Source organism: Trichoderma evansii (assembly GCF_050947405.1).
Source record: "Trichoderma evansii strain SZMC 28006 chromosome Unknown GGI43scaffold_51, whole genome shotgun sequence".
NCBI lineage: Eukaryota > Fungi > Ascomycota > Sordariomycetes > Hypocreales > Hypocreaceae > Trichoderma > Trichoderma evansii.
The window spans coordinates 1-24,823 of record NW_028145155.1 but is presented as its reverse complement, the minus strand read 5'-3'; the positions used below and the strand labels follow the sequence as shown (position 1 = coordinate 24,823).

General features: G+C 31.6%; 8 protein-coding genes across 8 annotated transcripts; 4 read left to right on the top strand and 4 right to left on the bottom strand.

Annotated features, from left to right (window-relative positions):
- Positions 1 to 129: 129 nt before the first annotated feature.
- On the bottom strand, positions 130 to 1,830 carry GGI43DRAFT_432977 (uncharacterized protein; the record flags this gene model as incomplete). The annotated part of the gene is made up of 5 exons (XM_083209671.1): positions 130 to 620; positions 676 to 988; positions 1,044 to 1,398; positions 1,461 to 1,691; positions 1,744 to 1,830. The coding sequence occupies 5 exons, from the start codon at positions 1,828 to 1,830 to the stop codon at positions 137 to 139; spliced, it is 1,470 nt and encodes a 489-aa protein (XP_083055022.1). The 3' UTR covers positions 130 to 136.
- A 341-nt stretch (positions 1,831 to 2,171) lies between these two features.
- Positions 2,172 to 3,409, top strand: GGI43DRAFT_432975 (RmlC-like cupin domain-containing protein; the record flags this gene model as incomplete). The annotated part of the gene is made up of 3 exons (XM_083209670.1): positions 2,172 to 2,555; positions 2,618 to 3,052; positions 3,105 to 3,409. The coding sequence occupies exons 1-3, from the start codon at positions 2,267 to 2,269 to the stop codon at positions 3,407 to 3,409; spliced, it is 1,029 nt and encodes a 342-aa protein (XP_083055021.1). The 5' UTR covers positions 2,172 to 2,266.
- A 355-nt stretch (positions 3,410 to 3,764) lies between these two features.
- Positions 3,765 to 4,792, bottom strand: GGI43DRAFT_426729 (amidohydrolase family protein; the record flags this gene model as incomplete). Its single annotated transcript, XM_083208705.1, has 2 exons — positions 3,765 to 4,628; positions 4,691 to 4,792. 2 exons carry the CDS (start codon positions 4,790 to 4,792, stop codon positions 3,765 to 3,767), a joined length of 966 nt encoding a protein of 321 aa, XP_083055020.1.
- A 333-nt stretch (positions 4,793 to 5,125) lies between these two features.
- GGI43DRAFT_432972 (MFS general substrate transporter) lies at positions 5,126 to 7,144 on the top strand (the record flags this gene model as incomplete). The annotated part of the gene is made up of 3 exons (XM_083209669.1): positions 5,126 to 6,309; positions 6,372 to 6,763; positions 6,834 to 7,144. The coding sequence occupies exons 1-3, from the start codon at positions 5,489 to 5,491 to the stop codon at positions 7,142 to 7,144; spliced, it is 1,524 nt and encodes a 507-aa protein (XP_083055019.1). The 5' UTR covers positions 5,126 to 5,488.
- A 446-nt stretch (positions 7,145 to 7,590) lies between these two features.
- On the top strand, positions 7,591 to 10,671 carry GGI43DRAFT_419366 (transcription factor domain-containing protein). Its single transcript, XM_083207667.1, has 10 exons — positions 7,591 to 7,900; positions 8,039 to 8,054; positions 8,111 to 8,199; positions 8,282 to 8,514; positions 8,576 to 9,076; positions 9,128 to 9,320; positions 9,378 to 9,539; positions 9,590 to 10,050; positions 10,097 to 10,309; positions 10,364 to 10,671. Exons 1-10 carry the CDS (start codon positions 7,776 to 7,778, stop codon positions 10,576 to 10,578), a joined length of 2,208 nt encoding a protein of 735 aa, XP_083055018.1. The 5' UTR covers positions 7,591 to 7,775; the 3' UTR covers positions 10,579 to 10,671.
- Positions 10,672 to 10,729: 58 nt separating this feature from the next.
- GGI43DRAFT_432970 (zinc-dependent alcohol dehydrogenase) lies at positions 10,730 to 12,093 on the bottom strand (the record flags this gene model as incomplete). Its single annotated transcript, XM_083209668.1, has 6 exons — positions 10,730 to 10,933; positions 10,996 to 11,182; positions 11,236 to 11,453; positions 11,516 to 11,618; positions 11,676 to 11,806; positions 11,868 to 12,093. The coding sequence occupies 6 exons, from the start codon at positions 12,091 to 12,093 to the stop codon at positions 10,749 to 10,751; spliced, it is 1,050 nt and encodes a 349-aa protein (XP_083055017.1). The 3' UTR covers positions 10,730 to 10,748.
- Positions 12,094 to 14,389: 2,296 nt separating this feature from the next.
- On the bottom strand, positions 14,390 to 15,337 carry GGI43DRAFT_419362 (MBL fold metallo-hydrolase). Its single transcript, XM_083207666.1, has 2 exons — positions 15,224 to 15,337; positions 14,390 to 15,164 (listed from the first exon to the last, which is right to left on the bottom strand). Exons 1-2 carry the CDS (start codon positions 15,314 to 15,316, stop codon positions 14,433 to 14,435), a joined length of 825 nt encoding a protein of 274 aa, XP_083055016.1. The 5' UTR covers positions 15,317 to 15,337; the 3' UTR covers positions 14,390 to 14,432.
- A 579-nt stretch (positions 15,338 to 15,916) lies between these two features.
- Positions 15,917 to 16,917, top strand: GGI43DRAFT_389040 (fumarylacetoacetate hydrolase family protein; the record flags this gene model as incomplete). Its single annotated transcript, XM_083204141.1, has 3 exons — positions 15,917 to 16,193; positions 16,244 to 16,750; positions 16,811 to 16,917. 3 exons carry the CDS (start codon positions 15,917 to 15,919, stop codon positions 16,915 to 16,917), a joined length of 891 nt encoding a protein of 296 aa, XP_083055015.1.
- Between the last annotated feature and the right edge of the window lie 7,906 nt (positions 16,918 to 24,823).

Sequence of the window (24,823 nt, the reverse complement as noted above, 5' to 3'; positions counted from 1 at the left end):
GGCAGACGTGAAGAATATGGTACTGTTTGGACCATAGCATTTATAGCGGCGAAGGGGAAACTAACAGTGAATTGAGCTTGAAGAATCAATTACAAGGTAATGATATCTAACCAGTTGCTATCGTTCTACCCACTATTTATTTTGACTGCTTCCATCGCTTCTCAATTTCTTCTTCAGCATCATATCCGTACGCCCACGCTTGAGTTACTGGATCGCTCCACTGGTTCGGACTCTGAATAAAATGCCTTCCCTCAACTTCTGGCCTCATGGCCTCATCTCTGGCTTCTTGCTCGGGTCCATCTTCAAAATGCCAAATCTTTCCATTTACCAGACTCGCTTCCTGCATCTGGCCACTCCGTTTCATACGTTCCGCCTCGAAAATAGAGAGCGCCTTTGGCAATTTTGTGAGGTCTGTGACATACGAAAGCGAGGTTGCTAGGGCTGCTCCGTCTTCAACAGCCATAGCGGCTCCTTGCGACATGTACGGAACCATGGCGTGTGCAGCATCGCCGAGCATCAGAAGTTTGCCGGATTGGGCAACCCAGCGCGAGATAGAAGAATCTCCAGACATTAGGGGCCATTTGAGCGTCTTGTTAATCTTGCTAATGACCTTGGATAGCCTGCGTTGAAATGTCTTAGTAAGGTTGAAAAATGACTGGACATGTAAGGACTCACTTTGGATCCCATCCCTTAAAATAAGCCCTCATGTCATCAATGGCCGTCTCCGGATGCCAGGTGCTGGGGTCAGAATGGTCAATATGAGACAGTACCATGTTGAAAGATTTTCCAGAAGCAATTGTATATGTCATGACATGCCGCTCAGGGCCAATCCAGATGTTGAGAGCTGGCTTCTCCAGGAGCCACGCCGTATCAGGATCATCGCGCATCTTTTCCACATCTACAGTCGCACGGTAGGCAGCAAAGCCTGTGCGAATGGGGTCTTTTCCCCCGTGAGGCAGGATGTGGTTGCGTGCCAAAGATTTGACACCTGGTTTAGAATTAGAACTGCTCCTATAAAAAGAAGGATGGAGCATGCTATTTACCGTCGGCGGCAATTATGAGGTCGGCCGAAAGTACGGTGCCGTCCTCAACTTTAACAGAAGGGCTTTTTTCGTTGTATTCAACCACTTTGTGGTTGACCTTGACATCTACTCCGAGCTGTAGCGCCAGCTGGTGCAATGCATCATGGAGATGGGCTCTGTGGACCACGTAATAAGGTGCTCCAAAAGAGCTACGGAAGTCTGGTTGGAGATTTGTATAGCCAATAGGCTTTCCATTGCTCCATCGCCGAAAGGTAATTCCTTCAGGTTCGACGACTCTGTCTCCAAGGAGTGGCCCTAGCCCCCATTTCAAGAGCAACCTGGCAGAATTGGGCGGAACTTGGATACCAGCTCCAACCTATGCACATCTTGTTACTCTTAATCCCGGATAATCCAATGGACAAAAAGAAAATAACCCACCTCGCCAAGGGCTGGAGCTTGCTCAAGTACAGTAACAATATGACCTTTCCGGGCCAGGGCAATTGCTGTGGCAAGACCGCCAAGTCCAGCTCCGACAATAATCACCTTGAAAAGTAGAGGTGATGGTTTTATTTTCCCATTGACGTATGACACGCCGTTTTGAAGCCCATGAGAACATGCTTGATCTAATTTCTGAAGAAACTCCAAGCTACGCGTGGGATATGATGCAGTCTGCAGCTGCGTTAGAGAATAGCCAAACGCTTGTTGGTATTGGATCATTTACCTTTATGGAAGATGAAATAGAAAGGGTTGTCTTCTTGGAGACAACTTCCTCTGAGTTGGTGATGGACTCGGTAGTGCTTGGAGCCATTGTGGTTGATTGTTGATTGCGATAGATTCACTCTTCGAGCTGAGGCATCTTCTTATTAATCACGGCAAGAGCAGACATCATGCTGCTCCTTGGACATAATGACACCACTTCGCCCGCAATAGAAGTGCAAAGCATATTCATCGTTCCATATCCCCAGCCCTGATAGTGCGAATAGTCCCCGCTCCAGACGTTCCGCCCTACCCCCGGCCTGCCTGGGCTAGGTCGGGGATGCTCGGGACGCCACAAACCGTCAGCTGCCCCATTCACTCCAAGCCTCAACATGAGTGCGAGAAGTTATCTCATCTTGCCACTATGGTGCTTCAGGTAGAAAGATACAAATACATTGAGGTCGATAATTAAAAATTGATCAGCCTTGTCATTAATTGAGAAAATCTACCAGAGTGTCCAGCGAAGAACATCTAAGCTCTTCCCCAACATGACTATCCTGACCGAAGTCAAGACAGACGTTGCGCCGCAGCAGCTGGCTGTGGACGAAAAGTCAAAAGAACAACAGACAACTGAACTCCTCTCTCAGCTACAATTCACCAATACGTTGCCCTTATGGGCGCAAATGTCAAAGCTTAACCCCCCTGCTCCCAATCCAACCTGCGTCCCTCATATCTGGAAGTATGACGAGATTAAGCCGTACCTGCTCCGTGCTGGGGAGCTGATTACGGAAAAACAAGCTGAGCGAAGGGTCCTTATGCTGGTGAACCCAGCTAGAGGTAAACCGCCCTCAAGTTACTGTGTACAACGTAGTTCGGCCAGCTAACCTATCTTCGAATAGATGCACCTTATACTACAGATACGGTGTATGCTGGTCTTCAACTAGTTATGCCTAATGAGACTGCACCAGCACACCGACACACTGCATTCGCTATGCGCTTCATCATCGAAGGCAATGGCGGCTTCACTGCTGTCCATGGCCGCCGTATCAAGATGAACCGCGGCGATGTTATTCTTACACCGACCTGGAATTGGCACGACCATGGCAAGGATGGATCTGGACCAATGATTTGGCTTGATGGTCTCGATTTGCCCAACTTTCGACACTTCCCCGTGCATTTTGTAGAGCATTATAATGAGCCTAGATATCCTGCCGAGGATGTCGGTACTGATAATAGCCCCATTGTGTTCCCTTGGGCTAAGATGCAGGCCCGACTAGACGCTGAAAATGGCGACTGGGTTACCAAGCCGTACCTGAAGGAAGACGGCCGCGAAGGTTTGTTTATCACTCATTCATTTAGCCATCATTCAGCTAACTTGTGATTAAGTGTCAAAGATCCTCGGTGGTTCAGCAGGGAGATTGAATGCTGGTACCAGCTCCCCAGCAATCCGCGAGACGGCATCATCTGTCTATCACATCGTAGAAGGTAGCGGGCACTCTGTTATTGATGGAAAGGTCTTCAAGTGGGTGAAAGGAGACACTTTCTGTATTCCTGCATGGAACAAATACCAACACTTTGCGGGTGCTGGAAGCACGGCATATTTGTATCGTTTTGATGACAAACCCATGTTGAGAGCTTTGGGATTTTTGCGGACTGAGGGCGTTGATATTGAGACTTTGGTGTCTGAATAATGGTATAGATAGATGTCTTGATGTTACATAAATTAATTTACTTTACTTGAATATGCAATTAAGTACGCAACCTTTGACGAAGTTCTTCCTCGATTCTACCAAATTTCATCACCAAATTTAGTAAAATGTGTCCCAATGCTTGGAAGATGCAATTAAAGATGTTGGATTGCCCTGTCTGCGTACTTTTTCCCACCTAAGAGCATATTTATGTAATGTTGCCGTGCAACTACTTTGTTTAAGATAATTCACAGCAGCCTTCATGATGGACAAAGATCATAGAGAATGTGTTAAAATATGGGAACGAGTTGCATTTTTCTATCTTGGTCTGTTTTTATATTCTATTTTGCTAATCAAACTAAAGCTTCAACAGCTTCTTTGCATGTCCAGAGTAGATAGCCTTGATAGTTTCCTCATCAAATAACTCTCTCAGACCCTTATCCATTGTCCTGCCTTGAATTTCTATCATGTGCGCCGGAGTAAATGGGAAGTCAGTACCGTATAGCAACCGAGATTCATCGCTCACACGAAGATATCCGTGAATAAGGTCAGGAAAAGGAAATCCAGCCAGGTCGAAGAAGAACCTGGTCTTGAACAATTCTTTTACCTGATCGGAATTGAGTGATGAAGGTGCGTTAATTATGGCTGCAAATCTTGTGAAACGTTCGACAAGTGGTGGAAGAGTAGCTCCACAATGGGAGACAAGGAATGAGATATTGGGATTCCGTTCCACGATTCCAGAAAGTAACAGATTTGTAACTGCACGAGTGGTGTCGAAGAAAAACTCCAGCATTGGAGAGGGATACTGGTTCAGGGGCTTGACAGCTCCGGGGTCGCTTCCACAGCAAGTAGTGGGATGTATGAATAGGACGGCGTTGACTTCATTAAGCTTACGAAAGACTTCATCAAGAGAAGAGTCTCCGAGATATTGGCCATGCGCATTGGTCATTACGGCAAAACCTAATGCGCCAAGTTTGATAGCGTGATCAATCTCGGCCAAAGATCCCTCAATATCGGGCAGAGGCAATGACGCGAAGAAGCCAAACCGAGATGGGTTCTGCGCGCAAATCTGGGATAGCTCCTCATTGGTCTCACGAGTAATCTTGCGAGCAAGGGCATCATCACCAGGATTCAGATACGTGCCGGGGGACGTAATGCTGAGAATGGACTTGCTAATTCCCAGCTTATCCATCAATGCAATATGCGCCTCTGGTGTCCATTCCTACATCATTTATTGTCAGTCGAGTGAAGCCTAGAAACCGAAGACCTAATTTTCCTACATACTGGAATCGCTGGCATTCCGTCGGGTTTCCCAAAACCATGCTCCTCACAATACTTCCTCCAACCAGGAGGAACAACATGCGCGTGAGTGTCAATTTTCTCCATGATGCCAAGATAGATGTTTAGTTGTGCCGATACAGTTGACAATTGGCGATAGGGTCTTGCGATAAATAAATCTATCCGTGTCTCATTGCTCAGATGACCGGCGGAGACTTTGTACTCCCCAAAGTGAGACAATATAGTCCACCATAGCTAAGCATCCGAAATAAAAATTGCTGTCTTTGCCCTGGGGAAATTTCGGAGCGGATGAACTTGCGAATTCCGTGGAATCTATGGCCCTGGTCTTTTGGTCTCAAATAATTCCGTAGACTATTTTAGCCTGTGGAGTTCATCTCACGAGGGTGGCATCTTCCCCGCGTCTTCGCGGGCAGGTCGGAAGTGCACTTGGCGATGAATTCCCAACTTTTTAATCATTTAGAGCGAAATAGCCCCATACAAAAACTAGATTTCAAGCCACCAGCTTCGCAACCAATGACAGCTTTCGTAACGCATTGCGGCTGGCTTCTGCTAGCCCCGGTGAGCAATTCTGCTAGATAATTAAGTGAATGTGTAAAAGGGGATATTGGTAACACTTCCATCTAACTACCGTAACTAGAGAGATATAAAGATGGCGAAACGATGATAAAATTTATCATTGATGAGATCTCAAGATTATTCTGACCAAAATCATTTTCCATTTCTACCTACTTCCTTCATCATTTTATTAATATTATCCCCTCAGTCTTCATCACTTGGGCAATCATGGCTGCTGGACCATCTTCTGAAGATATCGAGAAGGTGGATTCTCCCATCCATGACTCTATCCAAGAGGAGAATCTCCCTGCCGTTGAGCCCAAACTTTCGCGAAGAGGTTTGCCACTTATTCCTCAACCAAGCGATGACCTGTTTGACCCTCTCAACTTCGCCAGCTGGCGAAAGATCCTTATTCTACTCGTTCTATGCATATGGACGATCATCGGACCCCTTAACATGATTTCCGTGGCTTCTGCTTTCTTCCCCATTTCGGAAGAGTTACACATGAGTCTCAACTCTGTGACTTACCTGGTCGGAGCTCCTTTACTTTCTTACGGGGTAGCATCCCTGATCTGGGTTTCTGTTGGAAATCGTTTTGGCGTCCGCCTTGTGTTTGTCTTCACCAGCCTGGCCACGGGACTGTTTTGTATCTGGGGAGCACTCGCTAAATCATCAGGATCACTTATTGCTGCCAGAACGATGGCCTCCATCTTCTCAGCATCTCCAGAGACACTCGGGCCCCAGGCAGTAGCGGATGTTTTCTTTCTCCATGATCGGGCCAAGTGTATGGGACTTTACGTCTTGTTCCAGGCTTCGGGTTTCGCGGTGGGCTCTCTAATTGGAGGTTACATTACGGCTGACCTGGGTTGGCGCTGGATTCAATGGACTGTCGCCTTTTTGTCTCTTGGAGCCTGTCTCCTTCTTTTCCTTTTCTTCCCTGAGACACAGTACACCAGACAATCTGGAAATCTTCACCATCGCCAGCCCAAGCTCATAGATAACTTCAGGTTTTGGGCTGTATCTGGTGGTGGTCGCAGTAAAGTCGACAGGTAAGTATCATACACTTCGGTGACTCAAACACTCTCCGTAACTAACGTAATGTTCATGATAGCCTCTGGAAGTCCTTCTGTTATCCTTTCAAGTACCTACCGCATCCCGCTGTCATCGCCATGACCATTCACTACAGTATCTTGCTTATGGCGACCAATTATATGCTTACATCCAACACTTTCATCTACACGAGCGTGTACAATTTCGATATCAAGCAGATTGCTTTGACTGGCTTCGCGCCATTGATTGCGGTATGGATCGCCATTCCGTATTGCGGCATCCTAAATGATGTTGTCATTTCAAGACTCCGAAAACGCGGAAATTTCTTGCCCGAATGGCGACTCATGTTCTTCGTGCCGACTTGTATCATTGGGCCTGTTGGATGCATCGTCGTAGGAGTGTGCGCCCAGAACAAAAGCCCCTGGGTTGCTCCTCTTATTGGAGAAGCTTTAGGTAAGTCTAATTGAATCGTGTGGACAAAATACAAATAGAAAAATTACTAATTATGCGGCTGCTTCTCCAGTCATGTTCTGCTTCGTCACTGCTAATAACCTTACCCAAACATACTTGGTTGATATTTACGAAGCCCGAGCAGACGCCACACTTGTCGTGTTGAATGGCTTCAAGAACTTTGCTGCCTTTGGCATTTCGTATGCAGTAGTGCCTTGGAATACGTCGGCAGGTTACGCGGAACCTTTTGGAGTTTTGGCGATGCTTATTTTTGTCGCCCACATTCCCATCTTCATCTTTTGGTGGAGAGGCAAACAGATTCGCGAGTGGAGTGCAAGGCACTGGAAAGAAGCCCAGCCATCACACCACGGCGACGCTTTCTAATATTGTATCGTATTAGAGATAATCGCAATTACTACAATTTTTTACTTTAAGATCCAAACTAATAGTCTGAAATACCGTGAAATAACCTCCATGTGATCGCATAGTCTTTAGAGAAGTCAAGTCCCTCCAATGGGAATCATGAGTATAACTTCCCAGTCGATCGACTCCAACGGGTAGACAGTGCGATCTACACGTCAACCACCTATCTCGACTATGTAACAAATCTTCATTTGTAATCGTTCGATCTTTGCAACAGTTGTAACACATTTGGCAACAAACTGATTGACGAAACATGCCTGCGTCAAAGAGAGCTAAGCCGAAATCCGGGGGACCCGGAAAATAAAATGCTTAGGTGTGGCACACGACTTACCCCGGCTTTTGTTCGCACTAGAATCTCTTCCCTCATTGGCTTTTTTTCTCCACGCATCTGCTCCGTATAAAGCTCCGTGATAGCCCCGGCCTAACTCACCTTCCGCCCAAGATCCTGCATCTTTCTCGTATTATTCTATACACTCCAAGTGATCTTGCCAGTGATCAATTAAGCACGCGATCGAAGACAAGAATATCCGAAATCGCTGACAGGTTTGATAAGCGCAGTATTCATGAGTCAATTGTCCTCAAAAGGCACACAATGAGCCCAAACACCAGCGGTGGCAAGAATGGCGAGAGGAAACGATCCGCCCCCTCAGACGAAGCCGCGCCTCGACAGACTTTTTTTAAGCGTCAGAGAACAGCTCTAGCTTGTAATAGCTGTCGGTAATGAAGCACCTCATCCTTAATGCTATATCCCTACGCTCAAATACAAGAATTCATGTCAAATGACCTGAGAGGCTGAAACCATCGAGCCGGGATATGGCTAGAATATATAATTTGCTGACCTCATGCCGCATATAGCTCCCGCAAAACACGGGTATGTACCGGATAGTAGTCTCAGACTGTCGTTCGATTTGTCTAACCATCATGCAGTGTGACGGCTCACGTCCCCGGTGTATGATGTGTGTTGAGATGGGCCTAGAATGCTTTTATCAGCAGCCGGCAGGGGCATCGGGGAAACAGTATGACTCAGGTCCTCTTTGTTTTGCGTTCTATGTTATCTCGTGGCCTTATCATTGCATTCTGACTCCACCTTGACGCTAGATACCCGACAGAGCTCGAGGAAAGGTTGCACTCTATTGAAGAGACTCTCCGTCTACTGGCCGGGAGACAGGAAGCAGCTGGCCCCCCTTCATTAAATTCTAGAAGTGTACTGGATCCGGAGGATGCCGAAGAGTCCAGCAGGGATGACTCCCAAGCTCAAATCCAATTCGAAGACACAGTGGACGGAATGGGGGCCATTACGTTTGCAGATGAACAGGAATCCGGCTTCTTTGGTAACGTTCTCTGGTCAGTTAACGCTGGAGTTTACATTTGCTAATACTTTTTCTACCTCAGGGCCTTCTTCCAACATCGCTTTCATCGGACAGATCACGCACGCTATGGCTACCGCAGTAAATACAGACCTAACACGACCTCTCCCAGTGGATGCGAGGATGGAGGGTGCAATGATGAGCATCTCTCGGCCAGCATCACCGATCGCCGGAACCCAAAGTCTGGATCAAAGTCTCTCAGCAGCGGTTGGTGTGTATAGTCTGCCACCTGAAGCAGATATGCTACATCTTATCCGACTGTTCTTTGCCGACACAGGAATGTTATTTCCATACGTGCACGAAGGCTCTCTGCTACAGGAATTTGCTGTTGCAAAACAAAACAACTTCGCATCAATCAGGCGCTCATGGCTATGCTTATTGAACATGATCCTAGCTTTCGCCACTTGTGTCAGTGCCCGACCTGATTTACCTGTCGAGCGAAATGCGGCAGAGTCAGACGTCTTCTTCAAGCGAGCCCAAGCTTTGTCCGGGAAGATGGCATTCAGAACCGCAAATGTTGAAATTGGTAAGAACGATTGGATCAGATCAGAGAAAGGGATCAACTAACTCGATATAGTCCAATATCTATTATTAATGACGCAATTTCTTCAAGGAACACAGCGCTCTGCTCAGACGTGGAATCTTCATGGCCTGACGGTGAAGGCAGCACTCCAATTGGGACTCCATACCTCTAGTTCGTACACTAAATTTACACCACTTGAGAAGGAGATAAGAAAACGCACCTGGTACGGCTGTGTAGTTCTTGACCGGTGAGTTGTGTAATTTTGTTCAAGTATGCCATGCATGTTAACTTACGATACGTCCAGAACGTTGAGCATGACGTTTGGTCGTCCACCTGCAATACCAGTTGAGTATGTTCAAATGTCACTTCCTCTAGACGTCGAGTTTGATGGAATCAATCCTATCAATGGTTCGCAGATGGATATGTTGAGTGGTCCGTCAACAGTATCGTTTTTCAACTCCACGATGTAAGGCCCTCCGGCTCAATTTTTTCTTTCTTTCGCTAATGGCAATACAGAAATCTTTATTCAATTCTAGGTGCTGCAATTGCCGATCAGTATGGCCAGAATCTTGGCTGTGCCCCGCAGCTTTCAATCGCCCCAATGCTTGAGAATGTAATCAAATTGGAGAGCAAACTCTTGCAATGGAGACGCGATCTCCCGTTGCAGCTCAAGGCTAGACCGTGGGATGCATCCTTTGTCGAAATGAACCAAAACATTATTTTTGACCGCCTCTCAATCATCCTTTCATTGCGATATTTAAACACTAGAGTTTTGCTCCATAGGCAAGTCCTAGCGAGGTTCCTGGAACAAATCAATAATGGGGATAGGAACTCTGAAGAGGGCCTATTTTTGCGACAATTTGGGCATGGAAGCTTTCAAGTCTGCTTGGAATCTGCTTCTGAAATCATTTCTATTGTTCACAAGATGGGAAAGAAACCATCTCTTCTTGGAGCTTGGTGGTTCTCAACCTACTATAGTAAGCTTTACTACAAATAGCTAATGACCACTGCTGATAAATATAGCTTTTAATGCCGCCCTTGCTGTATTTGCTGGCCTCTTAATCCAGGCAAATGGAACAGCTGGTCCTATCATGGCTGGATTGGAGACAGAAGACCTGAGGACAAGCTTATATCTAGCTGTGGAGGCACTGCAAAATCTCGGTGGCGGCGCGCGACTAGTGCAGAGATGCCGTAAATATCTTGAAACACTTGTGCGAGTCGCGGCAGCAACAAGAGGTGAGTTTCAAAAGGTATTTTTCAAGCGACCCTAGTTGCTTACGACGATTTTAGGTGGAAGTAATGCTCAGACAAATTGGTTCAACATTGAGTTAGACTCTTCGCAAATCTCGGGTATCCCTAGTGCGCCGTCTCGATCTGATACAGAATTGTCTCCTCTAGGGCTGGATCTTGGAGAGTTTTTGACTGAAGATAATCTTGACTTTCTTACCGGGCTCATGGATTCCTCACAACAACCTGCAATGGAAATTCCTATACAAAGCTACTAACAACACAAAACTGGTTGAACAATGCCTGCAAGCAAGCGGGAATTTGCTAATGCGCCAGATACGAAATAATGATGCAATGGAACTACAGTAATACCACAATAATAATTCTATCATAATTCTATCTACTTATTGCCCTACCCTATTGCTAAAAAAATTGAATTACTTCGCACTTATTGAGGTAATCTCAGCACCGCCCTACCCTTTACCTGAAATTTCGCCAGTTTGCCCATCACATCATTAATATCGTTGAAGTCGTATACCTCGATCTGTGGTTTAATCTTTCCCTCAGCAGTCAATTTTAAGAGTTCTTGAATGTCAGTTTCCGTACCGACAGATGTTCCCACAATCTTCAGGCCTATGTCCATGTCAGCTTCTCCTCTCACGCAAACATGTTTGCTCATGAATGGTTTGACTCACCTCGAACAATAATTTCAAATGGTGAAATTGGAACGTGGAAATCTAATCTTGGAATTCCGATGCATACCAAGACGCCAAGATTTCTTAGCAGCTTTGGCACAGACTCGTAGGCTTTCTCAGAACCAGCTGTGACCATGACTGCATTTGCCCCAATCCCACCCGTCAACTCTTTGACGGTTTGCTCAACCTAAATAAGTGAGTAAAATATCGTACAGCATGAAAACGCCAGAGAATACGCACATTTTGCTTTAAAAAGTCTACGAATTCCGCAGCGCCGCTTGTCATGCAGACAACGGCTTTATCACCACCGTCAACAGCAATGACACGATAGCCAGAGACGGTAGCAACTTGAATGGCAAGATGGCCAAGGCCACCGCCTGCTCCAAGAATGACGACTGAGTCTCCCTTTTTAATGAATTTGGAAGCTTGGGCGACTCCCGCGTATACAGTGACTCCAGCTACTCTGCAATATTAGCCATCGTATTTACTCAATTGCAGTATTGAACACAAAGACACTCACCGCAAAGTAATGGGGCTACTATCTCTGGCTCTAAACCATCTGGGACGATGGTGGTATATTTCAGTGGCGAAACAACATATTGCTGAAAAGTCCCAGGTACATTCTGTTACACTCGTCAATATTTACAGTGCGTTCAATTCAGGTAGCAGGGCCAACTTACTCTTCCGGAATTGTTTTGATGCGGGCAGTGCACATATCTCACTTGGCAAATCTCGCACTCTCCACAAGCGCTATACAGCCATTTAACGCCCACCAATTTCCCTTTGACATCACTTGGTACACCCTTGCCAACTAATGCATTTACGTGATTAGCAAAGTATAGTCTTTTCAGAAAATTTGTAGGGATACTTACGCTTGACAACACGCCCCACACCCTCGTGCCCAGCAATATTCGTCTCCATTGGTGTTTCTCCATAGATGCTATGCACATCTGAATGACAAAAACCAGAGCATTCTAATTTCACAAGAACTTCTCCCTCTGATGGTTCAGGAATAGGAATGTCATTCCTCAGAGTAAGAGTTGCTCCATAATGGGCATGGTCCAACCAGGCCGCAGTTTGTGTATTGGTCAATAACATGATTAGATTGGTAGCGTGCTGACACGATCTGACCAGGGAGAAATGAGGAAGTCTGCTAAATTGAGTTATGACATGCCACCTAAAAAGAGCGAAACACATGCCCATAACTAGCCATTACTGGTATATATCGGAGATGAGTTTGTGGGAACTCAATAATTCCGATGGCTGAACTAGCTCGGAACGAACTAGAGGGGGGATCTGCCCGGCAGACCCGGTGAGTGTGACCTGGAAGCGAGTTGCCTTCCGATATATCCCCAGGATTGTAGCTAGAAGCTGTGCGCAGCGAGTGATTAAACAGTTTCGGAACAACAGGGTTTCAACGTAAGGCCGGCCGTAAGCCGACGGGATAGCGGAGACAAAATGCGAAATTTGGCCTTTGACGATGGGATTTGGATGCTATGACAGCGGCTGTAGTAGCTTTTCTTTACCGCGCTAAGAGAGTGTATTAAAGGGAAGTTTGCGAGATTATACTTCGTGCTCATGGAAGAATTATCTCGATGCTGTGGCGGAGGTTTTAGTATTGCCCAAGTATAAGGCGCTGCTCTCTTCATGTTGGCTATCGGCTGAGTTCACTCTACCACTTCAACTAACTGTGTTTTGCTAACTATAAATGGAGCTTGAGAGAGTTTATTATTTTTCAGTGAGAGGATTGCAATAACACTGAACCTGGTTGTCCATGAAAGGCCGAGGAGCATATATTCTACACCGTTCCTAGATGTCAACACAATAAGTTTAGGGACAGATTATCAAGCATCCACGTTTAAATGATTAATATCTAGAAAGATAACGCTTGCAGCTAAAAGTACTATTACTTATAGTACTATAATAAATATAGCGCTTTCTTACTATAAGACAGTACTATAATACAGCGCTTATTAATTGTAATACAACGCTAACTTATAATAATATAATAATTCATTATTATAATACAATATTTATTTACTATATAACACTTATAATAAATAAAATTATATTATAATAAGTATATGTTATATTTTTATAACATATATTTTATATACTTATTTTTTAATTTTACTTTTAATAATATTCACCTTTAATAAGCAGCTAGATCCACCTCTTCTGGATGCTTATTAGTTAAACGTGGATGCTTGATAATCTGTCCCTAATTTTGCTATTGCCTTTTGGTTATTGGTTATAAGTATTTGATTAAATCTATTATACTTGTTAATAATATCCTTTAACATGTCTCTTGGCAATTCCAGCGAACCCATAATTGGAAGTAACCGCCGATGTATCCTGAATTTGTCGGATGAGCGACTGCCAATTTGAACATGAGTGTTCAATCTTTTAATCGAAATACAGTTCTTGGGAGTTGATTTAACATTCCTTTGCATTTAGGTGTATGCATAAATCAAGGTATCTGTTGACATATTTTGATAGACTTACAGAAGATTTGATTGCTAAACTTGCCTGCATTTCCTTCCTCCTTGGCCTAAGAGCGGCGACCCCACGTTGGTGCCTGCGGGCTGAAATTTTGACTCACGGTAAACTTGGCGATAACATCGAGTTCAAGGATTTAAATATCTGTGATTGCCTTGTTGATCATATCAAGCAACAATGTCTAATCCAGAAAACGCCCCAAATGGAGGGAATCCATTCAACATCTACGACCTTGACTCTGGACTCAAACTGCTGCGCGAGTACAGCGGAATTCCAAATATCGCCAAGACTTGAGACATGTACGAGTCAGCACAAAGTGAGAGCTCTGTGACTGGGAGAAGGTGGGGGGGCTTGCCATCGTCATTCTCAAGATGGATCATGGTGGTGTAGGATTTATACATCGTGGACTGCTGTTTTGGTGTAGATGGAAGCCGAATCTTTTGCGGTCCCCATGCCTTTGTCTTAGTGCTAATTGCTTGAATCACCATATTCAACTTTCTTAACCCAGCCATAAAGATGGCGTTTCTACCATCCATCTTATTCGTGTAGGCTGACATGAGTTCAGTTCCAACAAATGGATTCGGGAGCGCTCTACAAGCGAGGTTCAATGCAATCAACATATTGCTAATGCTGGTTTCTGCAATTGTGGTCAAGAGCCGAAGTACGCACCTCTGTAGAACTCATGCAAGCGATGTCTCCCTCCGGATATTACTTCTACAAGATCTAAAAATCACCACTAAGCTCTAGACCTATTTATATTAGATCTACCGATAACCTCAGTTTGTTATAGGCGGCCTAATGTGGATATGCATTGTATATTAGTATGCAACATTTCACCAATAGAAATTTTGACCATTGTTCACGGACTGTCCTAATTCAGTTGAAGTATATGCGATGAAATCGATTCTATTCTAGTTTGCATATTACTCTTTGTTATATTACCCGTATATCTGTTTGACTGTTTCATCTATGCTCTGTTTCCAAGGAGATCCCTTCCATCCGTTAAGTTTCTCTGGATATATAGGCATCCGCCCTTCTAGGATTGCGTCATGAGCCAATGCGGCTAGCACATCCCCTCCGCTTTGCAATGTATTTACTTTGTCAATGGTAGAGATTGCAGTTCGGGGATCTTTATGAAAGCTCGGTGTCCCATTAGGACCGACAGTGACACTAACTGGGCGCGCTCCTACTAGTAATGCTCGATGATGACAGCAATCACCTCCCATAAATACCCATTCATCCTTGGCTGTGTGTGCTAGTGCACCTAAATGACCGGGCATGTGGCCAGGTGCGTCAAGAAGATAAAATGAGCCATCGGAAAAGTAATCGTATGCGCGCTCAAAAGGTCCGATCGGAACCCACCGATCTGTCTCGAATGAAAGTTCTCGATACTTGGGATGCTCAATGATGACAGATAAAAATGGCGATTTGGCTGCTCTGGGGTATCCTGGAGTTGTAGCTGCAAAGGATCCTGGACCAGTTACAAAAGTCGCATGAGAAAATTTGGCTGGGTCTCCGGTATGGTCAAAATGAAGGTGTGAGAAAACAACTGTTGAGATGTCAGAAGCTTTTACTGAGCCTTCATTGAGAAGATCTGTGGCATCTTTCGGAACAACTGGTGAAATATAAGGGTAGTCAGCCCGGATGACATCGGGATTGTTTTCAGTTTCCTGTTATTATAGGAGTCAGCATGGCGGCGCGTCTCCTATCTGGAGGATCTGATACCTACTTTTCTCATCCCAAGGTCGAATAGAAGGTGTTCGCCGGATGGATGGCTGATTAGGAAGCTGAAATCGGGCGAAAACTGCCTTTCCTTTCGCATATCATTGTCGCCATCCTCAAACAGCCATCGATCAGGTAAATATAGTTTGCCAGTGGGAAGTGCAGAAACTTCAACCTTCACCGATGGAGCAGGTAAAATCACTCCTTTAGCCATGGTGCAAATTGACAAAAATGCTGGACTATAGTCTCTTGGAGAGGGTCGTAGGTCTGTTGAGTCAATACGTACTGGTAAGATGTTAAAGAAATCCGATCTATGAAGGGTTATAAGTGTTTGATGAGAGTTAGGATTATAAAGACGTCGACTAACCGGTAATTAGGATTCGGGACTAAGCACCTTATACAGGAAAGTAGCATGCCTGACACGCCACACTATAATTTCCCCGGAAGCCTTTACCTTTCAAAAACCGTAATAAGGCGAATAAATCCGAAATGGTCCATAGTAACTGGTCCTTCGGCCCCGCCGGAGACGTGTCCGAAACATCCCCGGAATGTGGCTTACACCGATCGAAAGCTCTCGGATCTCGTGTCCCCGATCCCCGGAATATTGGGCAATTGAAGGCACAACAGTAATTTAAATAATATCCGTCGCTGTATAGTTTGATATAGCTAGTGTTGTGTGTCTACATCCAAATTTGTCAATATGAAAGTTGTTTGGCAGCGTCTTATTCGCTTCGTGGCGACCGATGGGCGGGTTCTTCGTGGAGAGCCTATTCTTCCATCGCCAAATTTCGATATCGGTTCCACTACTGAAGAGACTAGACTGCAGGCCAAGGTTATCGTTGGGGATGATATATATGATACCACGGGGAAAACAAAAGTGACGGAAGAAATTGCTACTGTCAAGAAACTTCTTGGGCCGCTTACACAAAATGAGGTGCCGATACTGCGATGCGTAGGGCTAAATTATGCCAAACACAGTCAGTAGCTGCTTTCTTCATCTTTATTCCAGAAGCTAAATATTTGACAGTTAGGGAAGCCAACAGAACTGTCCCACCATTTCCTTTCATCTTTTTCAAGCCATCAACTTGCGTCATCGGCCACGACGAGTTAGTTCACATTCCAAAGATTGCGCAGAATGAGCAGGCAGATTATGAAGGAGAGCTTTGCTTTGTGATTGGAAAACCAGCCAAGAATATATCTCGAGAAGATGCACTTTCTTACATCGCAGCCTATACTTGTGGCAACGATATTTCTTCACGCAAGCTACAGCGAGACAAAAGTCTAGCGGGACCTATACCTCAGTGGGGCTTCAGCAAGGGATTCGATACATTCGCCCCGTTAGGCCCGTGTTTACTCTCTTCTGATTTGGTTGCCGACCCTTCAAAGCTTCAATTAAAGACGATTGTTGATGGCGAGGTTCGCCAAGATGAAGGTGTTTCGGATCTTTTATTTGACTGCGCCGAACTTGTGAGCTACTTGAGTCAAGGGACAACTCTTGAGGCCGGAAGTGTTATTATGACGGGAACGCCTAGTGGTGAGTCTTATTCCGCGCCCGTGTAACGCGTTCTTGCATATCAGCTAACTCTTCGACCAGGAGTGGGAGCAGGCTTTAATCCGCCGAAATGGCTGCAGCCAGGGACAAGTATGGAAGTAAGCATTTCTAGTATTGGAACACTAAGGAATAGCATTGTTTTTAATTAAAATTTATTTAAAAATTTACTTAAAAATTAATTTTTATTTTTATACTTTTAAATTAAACTTATAAATTATATATAAAATTATTTATTTTAAAATAAAATTAAAAATATATTTTTAAATATTATTAATAAGAAAATTAATTTAAATACTTATTTATTAACTTACTAGTTATTTAATTATAATAATATATTTATTATTAGTAAATTATTAATATATGTAAATTATAGAAAATTAAATAATTTAATTTAAAATAATTATTTTTATTAAAATTTAAATTTTTTATAACTTAACTATTATAATTATAATAACAGGCTTACAGGGTAAGAGACACTGGATTAATTATAAACTAATAAATTAATTAAATATTGTAATTATTCTTGGAATAAGAACGCTAGGAAAGCTAGCTTTTTATTATAATTTATAAATATTAATTAAATATATAAGTTTAACTTTTTATATTTATTAAAATAATTTAAATAACTAGTTATTAATATAAAATTAAAATTAATATAATATTTATTAAATTTTATTTACTAATAATTATTATTATAAATTATTATTATTATTTATATATTTTTTAATTTATTTATTAATATAAATTTTAAATTTAAATTAATTTTTTAAAAAGATTTTTAAGTTATTAATTTTTTTAAAAATTTAATAATTATATTATTATATATTAGTAACTTTTATTTAAATAATTATTAAACTTATAAGTAATATTTAAAATAAATTAAAATAATATTTTAATAAATAAAACTATTTAAAAATAATAAAAATAATAATATATTTATTATAATTTAATTTTATATAACTAATAAAAAGTATATATTTAAAAATAATTATAAACTTATAAATTAATTAAAAAAAAATTATAATTTAAATAATATTAAATTTAATATAAACTTAAATATTATATAATAATAATTTCTATTTAAAAGTTTTTTTAAAATTTTTAAATAATTAATTTATTATAATTAAAAATATTAAAATAATTTTTAATAATATACTTATAATTATATTTATTATTATAACTATTTTATTATTATTATAATTTTTAATTTTATTTAAATTATAAATATAAATAATAATTTTATTATAATTAATAAATTTAATTAAAATAAATTTAAAAAATATTATTTTAAAAAAATATTTTTAAAAAATATATATAAAATTAATTAATAATTTTTTAAATTTTTTAATATTTATAAATAAAATTTAAAAAAAAAAATATTATAAAATTTAAAACTTTTAAACTTATTAATAAAAAAATTAAAAAAATTTATTTATTTATTATTAAATTTTAATATTACTTTTATAAGGTTTTTAAAATTTTTATTAAAAATAAAATAAAATAGTTTTTATTATTACTTATTTTAAAAAAAATTTAAAAAATTAATTTTTTTAAAAAATATTATAAAATTAATATACTTATTAATATTAAATTTATAATTATTAAATATATATATTTAAATATTATTATTTAAAAAAGGTTTATATTATTATATAATTTTTTATTTAAAATATTTTAAAATTTTATATAATTCTATAATTATAAAAAAAAATAATTAAATAAAAAAATAATAAAATATTATTTTTATATTTAATTTATTTATTTATAAAAAATATTTTATTTAATTTTTTAAAATTTTTATTTTTAATAATTTTATAATAAAATATATTCAATTATTTAATTTTTATAATAAAATTATTATATTTATATAATTAATATATTTTTAAAATAATATTATATTTTAAAATATTTATTATATTATATATTATATTTATAATATAATTTTTAAATTATAAATATAAAAAATTAATTTATTTTTTAATTTATTTTTTAATATATTTAAAAATATATTTTTTTAATATAAAAAAATTAATATAATATTTTTTATATTAATAATTATAAGTATATTATAATTATAATTAATATATAATTTTAATTTAATTTATTATTTGTTAAAATATTAAATAAACTTTAATTTAATAATATTATTTTTATTAATTTTTTTTAAAATAATTTAATTTAATAATATATAAATATTTTATATTTTTTTATTATTTATTTAAAAAAAAATTTAATAATTTTTTAAAATAATATATTAGTTTTTAATTTTATTTTTTATATATTTAAAATATTTAATAATATTATAATTTTTTTTTATTTTTTTTATTATATTAATACTTTTTTTTAAAAATCTTTTTAAAATATTTTATTAATTTATTAATTTAATTAATTTATAAATTTTATAATAATATTTAATATATTTATATAAATTAAAATTATTTTTATATTTATATTTTAATTATATTAATATTATTTATTTTAAATATAACTTATTAAAATATTTTTAAATTAAAAAAAAAATTTTTTTTAAAATAATTATTTAATTAAAATAATTATATAAATATTTTAATAAGCATTTTTATAATAAATTTAAAATTAAAATATAAAAAAAATTAATAAATATAAAAATAAAAAAATAATTTTATATAAATTATAAAATACAATTATAAAAAAAAAAAAATTTATAATTAAATTTAAAAAATAATAAAAATAAAAAAATAAAAAAACATAATTATTAAAATAATTATTAAATTAATAAAAATAAAAAATAATAAATTAAAATTATTAATAATAATAATAAAAAGTTAAATAAAATAAATTTTAATATAATAAATAAAAATAAATATTTTTATTTAAATATTGAAATTATATAAAATTAAAATATATAATAAAAAATATAAATTATTTAAAAAAAAAATATTTATAAATAAAAAATAATTAATATTTAAAAAAAAAATTATTTACTTATTAAAATAATTAAAATTATTTAAAAATAATAATATTTATAATTTTTATAAATTTTTATTTTATTTTTTAAATAATTTTAAAATTTTAAATATTAAAAAAAAAATAAAAAATATAATTAATAATTTATTTTTTAAATTAAATCCTAATAAATTTATAAATTTATTAAAAATTTAAAATATTTTTATAAAATAAATAATAATTTAAAAAATTATAAATAAAATTATAAAAAAATTAAAAATATTAAATATAAATATAAATTTAATATATAATAAAATATAAATTAAATATATTAATATAATAATAAAAATTTTTTTAAAATTAATAAAAAAATAATAATAAAAAAACTAAGTTATTAAAAACCTAGAATTCTTTTAATTTATTAAAAATATTATTTTAATTAAAATTAAATAAAATTAAATAATTAAAAAAAAATTAATTTAAATTTATTTTAAAATAATATAAAAAATATTAAAAAGATTTAATAATTAATTAAAATAAAATATATTTATATTTAAAATAAAATTATAAAATTATTTTAAATAATAAAATATTATTAAAATATTATAAAATAAATAATTTTAATAAAAATAAATTTTATATTTTAAAAAATTAAATATAAATATAATTAAATAAAAAATATATTTAAATAATAAAAATATATTAAATATTTTATTATTTTTATATTAAAAAAAATAATATATTATAATTAATTATTAATTATTAAAAATTAAATAAAATAATTATTAAAAATAAAATTTTATTATTTTTAATTTTTTAAATTAAAAATTAATTATATAAAAAAAAATATTTATAATTTTTAATTTTATTAAAACTTATAAACTTATAAAAAAAAAATTAAAATAAATAAAAAATAATATTTATTATTTAATATAATTTATATAAATATTTAATTATATTTTAAAAATTATATATTAAAATTATATTTAAATAATTTTATAATAACTTATATTAATAATATTATTAATACTTTTAAAAATATATTTATCTTATATTATAAAAATTATAAAAAAAAATATTTTATTAATTTTAAAAAAATATATATTTTATTTATAAAATATAAATTATTTAAAATATATAATTATTTTAAAAAAATTTAAATAAATTTATAAAAAATTATTATAATTAAAAAATAACTTCTATTAATAATAATTAAAAAATTATAAATTTTTTTTAAATTTATTAATTATTATAAATTTAAGTTATATTTAAATATATTTTTTATATAATTAGAATTATTTTAATTTTATTTTAAAAAAAACTTAAATTTTTTTTTAATTAAAAAAAAAAAAGCTTTAATTAGTTTTATAAAAAATATATAAAATTTATAATAAAAATAATTATTTTTTTTTTAATTATATTAATATTATAATAAATACTTATTTATAATTGTTATAAAATTAATTTTTTATAATTAATATAATTTTTTATAATAGCAAATATTTTATATAAAAATAATATTTTTGTAAGTAAATTTAATATAAATTTAAATTATATATAAAATATATTAAACTAGGTTATATAAAAGCTAATATATTTATAAATATAAATTATATTTAAAAAATAATTAATTAATTAATAATTATTTAAAATATTATTTTTATTTTTAAAAAATTAAATATAAAACTTATAAATATTTTTTTTAAAAAATTAATAATAAAATAAAATTATTATTATAATATTTAATATTTTTTTTATTATAATTTTTAAATTTAAAATAAGTAAAAATTATTATTAATAAAAAACTTTTATAATAAATATTAAAATATATTTATAATTTAAAAGTTAATAATAATATATAAACTTATTATAAATTAAAAGTTTATTAAATTTATTAAAAATTAATTTATTTTTATTTAATAAAATTTATTAAATTAAATTTATATTTATTATATTATTTATTATAAAAATAAATTAATTAAAAGTATATATAATATTAAAAACTTATTAAAATATTTTATTATTATATATATAAATTTTTATAAATAAAATATTATTTTAATAAAATTTAAATATTTTTAATAAAATAAAAATAAATTATTTTTTATATTTTATATATAATTTAAATAAAAATTAGTAATAATAAAAAGTTTTTAATAAAATAATTCTATTAAATTAAATAAGTTTTAAAAAATATTTAATTTTAAAATATATTAATACATTTTAAAATAAATTTTTTTTTAATATAATTATAATATAATAATTATAATATTTTATATTATTAATATAAAATTTAAAACTTAAATTTTAAAAAAAAAATTTAAAAATAAGTTTATATTTATATTAATTTAAATTAGCTTTAATAAAAATATAAAAAAAAAATATATTTATAATTAAAATAAATAAAACTTTTATATAAAAAGAATTTAATTAGTTTTTTATTTATATTAAAAAAAAATTATAAAAAATATTTTAAATTATTATAAATATTTTAAATATTAAAAAAAAAAAAATAAACTTTTTTATTATAATTATATAAAATATATAATTATAAATTACTTATTAAAAATTATATAAAAATTAGTTAATATAAAAATAATAAATTTAAAATTAATTAAAAATATTAAATAAAAAATAAATTTAATTTAAAAAATAAATTACTTTTAAATTAAATTTAATATAAAAATAAAAAAAAATATTATATATTAAATAACTTTTATATAAAAATATTATTATATTTAAAATAATAAAAAAATTTAAAAAATAAATAAATTTTTATTTTTTATTTTAATTTTTTTTAATAATTAAATTTTATTAATATTTAAATTAATAGCAGGTATAATTATTATAATATAATTAATAAAAAAATAATTTAAAAATTAAATTTTAATATTATTAAAATATTAATTAATAAAATTTTAATTAATATAATTAAAAATATAAAAAAAAAATTTATTAATTATATTATAAAAAATATTATAAATATAAATAACTAATAATATTTTATATTTTTATATATTATATTTTATTTTAATTAAAATATTTTTTTAAAACTTTTATAAATATAATATTAAAAAATTATTATAAATCCCTAGTAATAATATATTAAAATTAAAAATAATAAAAATATATATATATAAAAACTATTATTTATATAAAATTATTAAATATAATATATATTTTAATAATAATTTTTAATATTATAATATAATATAAAAAAAAATAAAATAATATAAAGATTTTAATATATATTACTAGCTTATATAAAATTATAAATATACTTATAATAAATATAATTAATATTAAATTAAAATTAATAAAAATATTAAAAAAATTAAAAAAATTATTTAAAAAATTATATAATTTTATATTATTATTTAATAAAAATAAAATATTAAAATTTTTATTATATAAAAAAAATTTAAATTATTATATTAATTTTAAAAAAAAAATAATAAATAAAAATTAAATTTAAACTAGTTTTTTATTAATAATAATATTAATTTTTTATATTAAAAAAAAATAATAACTAGTAATTTTATATAAATTATAAAATATTAAATATAATTATAATATAAAATTAATATTTTTTTTAATTAAAGAAATATTAAAATTATATATTAAAATTAAGTTTTTTATAAAATTAAATATTTATATATTTTTTTATTAATTTTATATTATAAAAAAAATTAAATATTTAATAATATTTTAAATTTAATTTAAATTTTTAAAATAATTAATAATTTTATTTAAATTAATAAATATATTAGTATTTTTTAATAATATATTAATAAAATATTAAAAAATATTTTAAATAAATTTATAATAATTTACTTAAATAATATATTAATTTATTTAAAAGAAATTATATAAGAATTATATAAAAAAAATATAATAAATATTTTAATTATTTATTAAAATTAAATTAAATATAAATTTTAATAAATATAATTTTATAATAATTAAAATTAAAATATTTAAAATATATTATAAAAGTAAAAAAATTAATATAATTAAATTTTAAAAATTTTTTAATTATTTAATTTTAAAAAATATTAATAAAATTTAAAAATATTTATAATTTTTTTTAATTTATTAATTTTTATTATAAGTTTATTTTAAATTTTATTAAACTAGTAAAATTATTAATTTATTTAATATAAAAAATAATTTTTTTTAAATAAAATAAAAAATAAAAAATAATTTTTTAAAAATTTAAAAATATATTTATAATATATTTAATATTAATTTAATAAAATCTTAATAAAAAATAATTTTTAAAGCTAATTTATTAAAATAAGTTATTAAAAAATATTTATTATAATTTAATAAAAAAAATATATTTTATTTTATAACTTATTATTTTATATTATTAATTTTAATAAAATAAAATTATATAATTTATAATATAAAATTACTAGTAATAATATTTTATTTAAATATTTAATATTTTAATTTAAATATTTAATATTTTAATTTAATTAATATTATATAATTATTTATAATTTTTATAAATTATAAGAATTTAAAATATTTTTTTTAATTTAAGTTTTTTTTAAAATATTAAATATAATAAGTAAAAATACTTTTATATTTTAATTATTATTTTAAATATTATTTTAATATTTAAATGAAATATTTTAATATTTTATTAAAATAATATTAAAATAAAAAAAAAATATTATATATTAAACAAGTTTTATATTTAATTATTATAAATAATTTAAAAATATAAAATATTTAAAATAAATTTAAAAAAAAAAAATTATAAATTATTTTAAAATAATATTTTATATATAAACTTATATTTATAATTTTTATAAAATTAAATTATAATAAAAAACTAAACTTATTAATATTAATTAAAAATTATTAAAAAAAGAATTATAAAAATTTTTTATTAAAGTAATTATTTATAAATAAATTATAAATTATAATTAAAATATATAAAATATATTAATATATAAAAATTAATTATAATTTTTTAATTAAAATTTTTTAATTATTATAATAATATAATAAATATATAATTTTAATTTAATAAATTACTTAAAAAAAATATTATATTTTATTTATTATAAAAATTTTATTATTAAAATAATATATTATAATTAATAATAAAATTTATTT

Bases quoted from the DNA above. Each gene is read 5' to 3' on its own strand.
- GGI43DRAFT_419362 (XM_083207666.1), bottom strand. From the start codon at position 15,316: ATGCGAAAGGAAAGGCAGTTTTCGCCCGATTTCAGCTTCCTAATCAGC. The intron at 15,165-15,223 runs GTAGGTATCAGA...CTATAATAACAG, and splicing joins TCGACCTTGGGATGAGAAAA to GAAACTGAAAACAATCCCGA.
- GGI43DRAFT_419366 (XM_083207667.1), top strand. From the start codon at position 7,776: ATGAGCCCAAACACCAGCGGTGGCAAGAATGGCGAGAGGAAACGATCC. The intron at 8,200-8,281 runs GTATGACTCAGG...CCTTGACGCTAG, and splicing joins GCAGGGGCATCGGGGAAACA to ATACCCGACAGAGCTCGAGG. The intron at 10,051-10,096 runs GTAAGCTTTACT...TGATAAATATAG, and splicing joins GTGGTTCTCAACCTACTATA to CTTTTAATGCCGCCCTTGCT.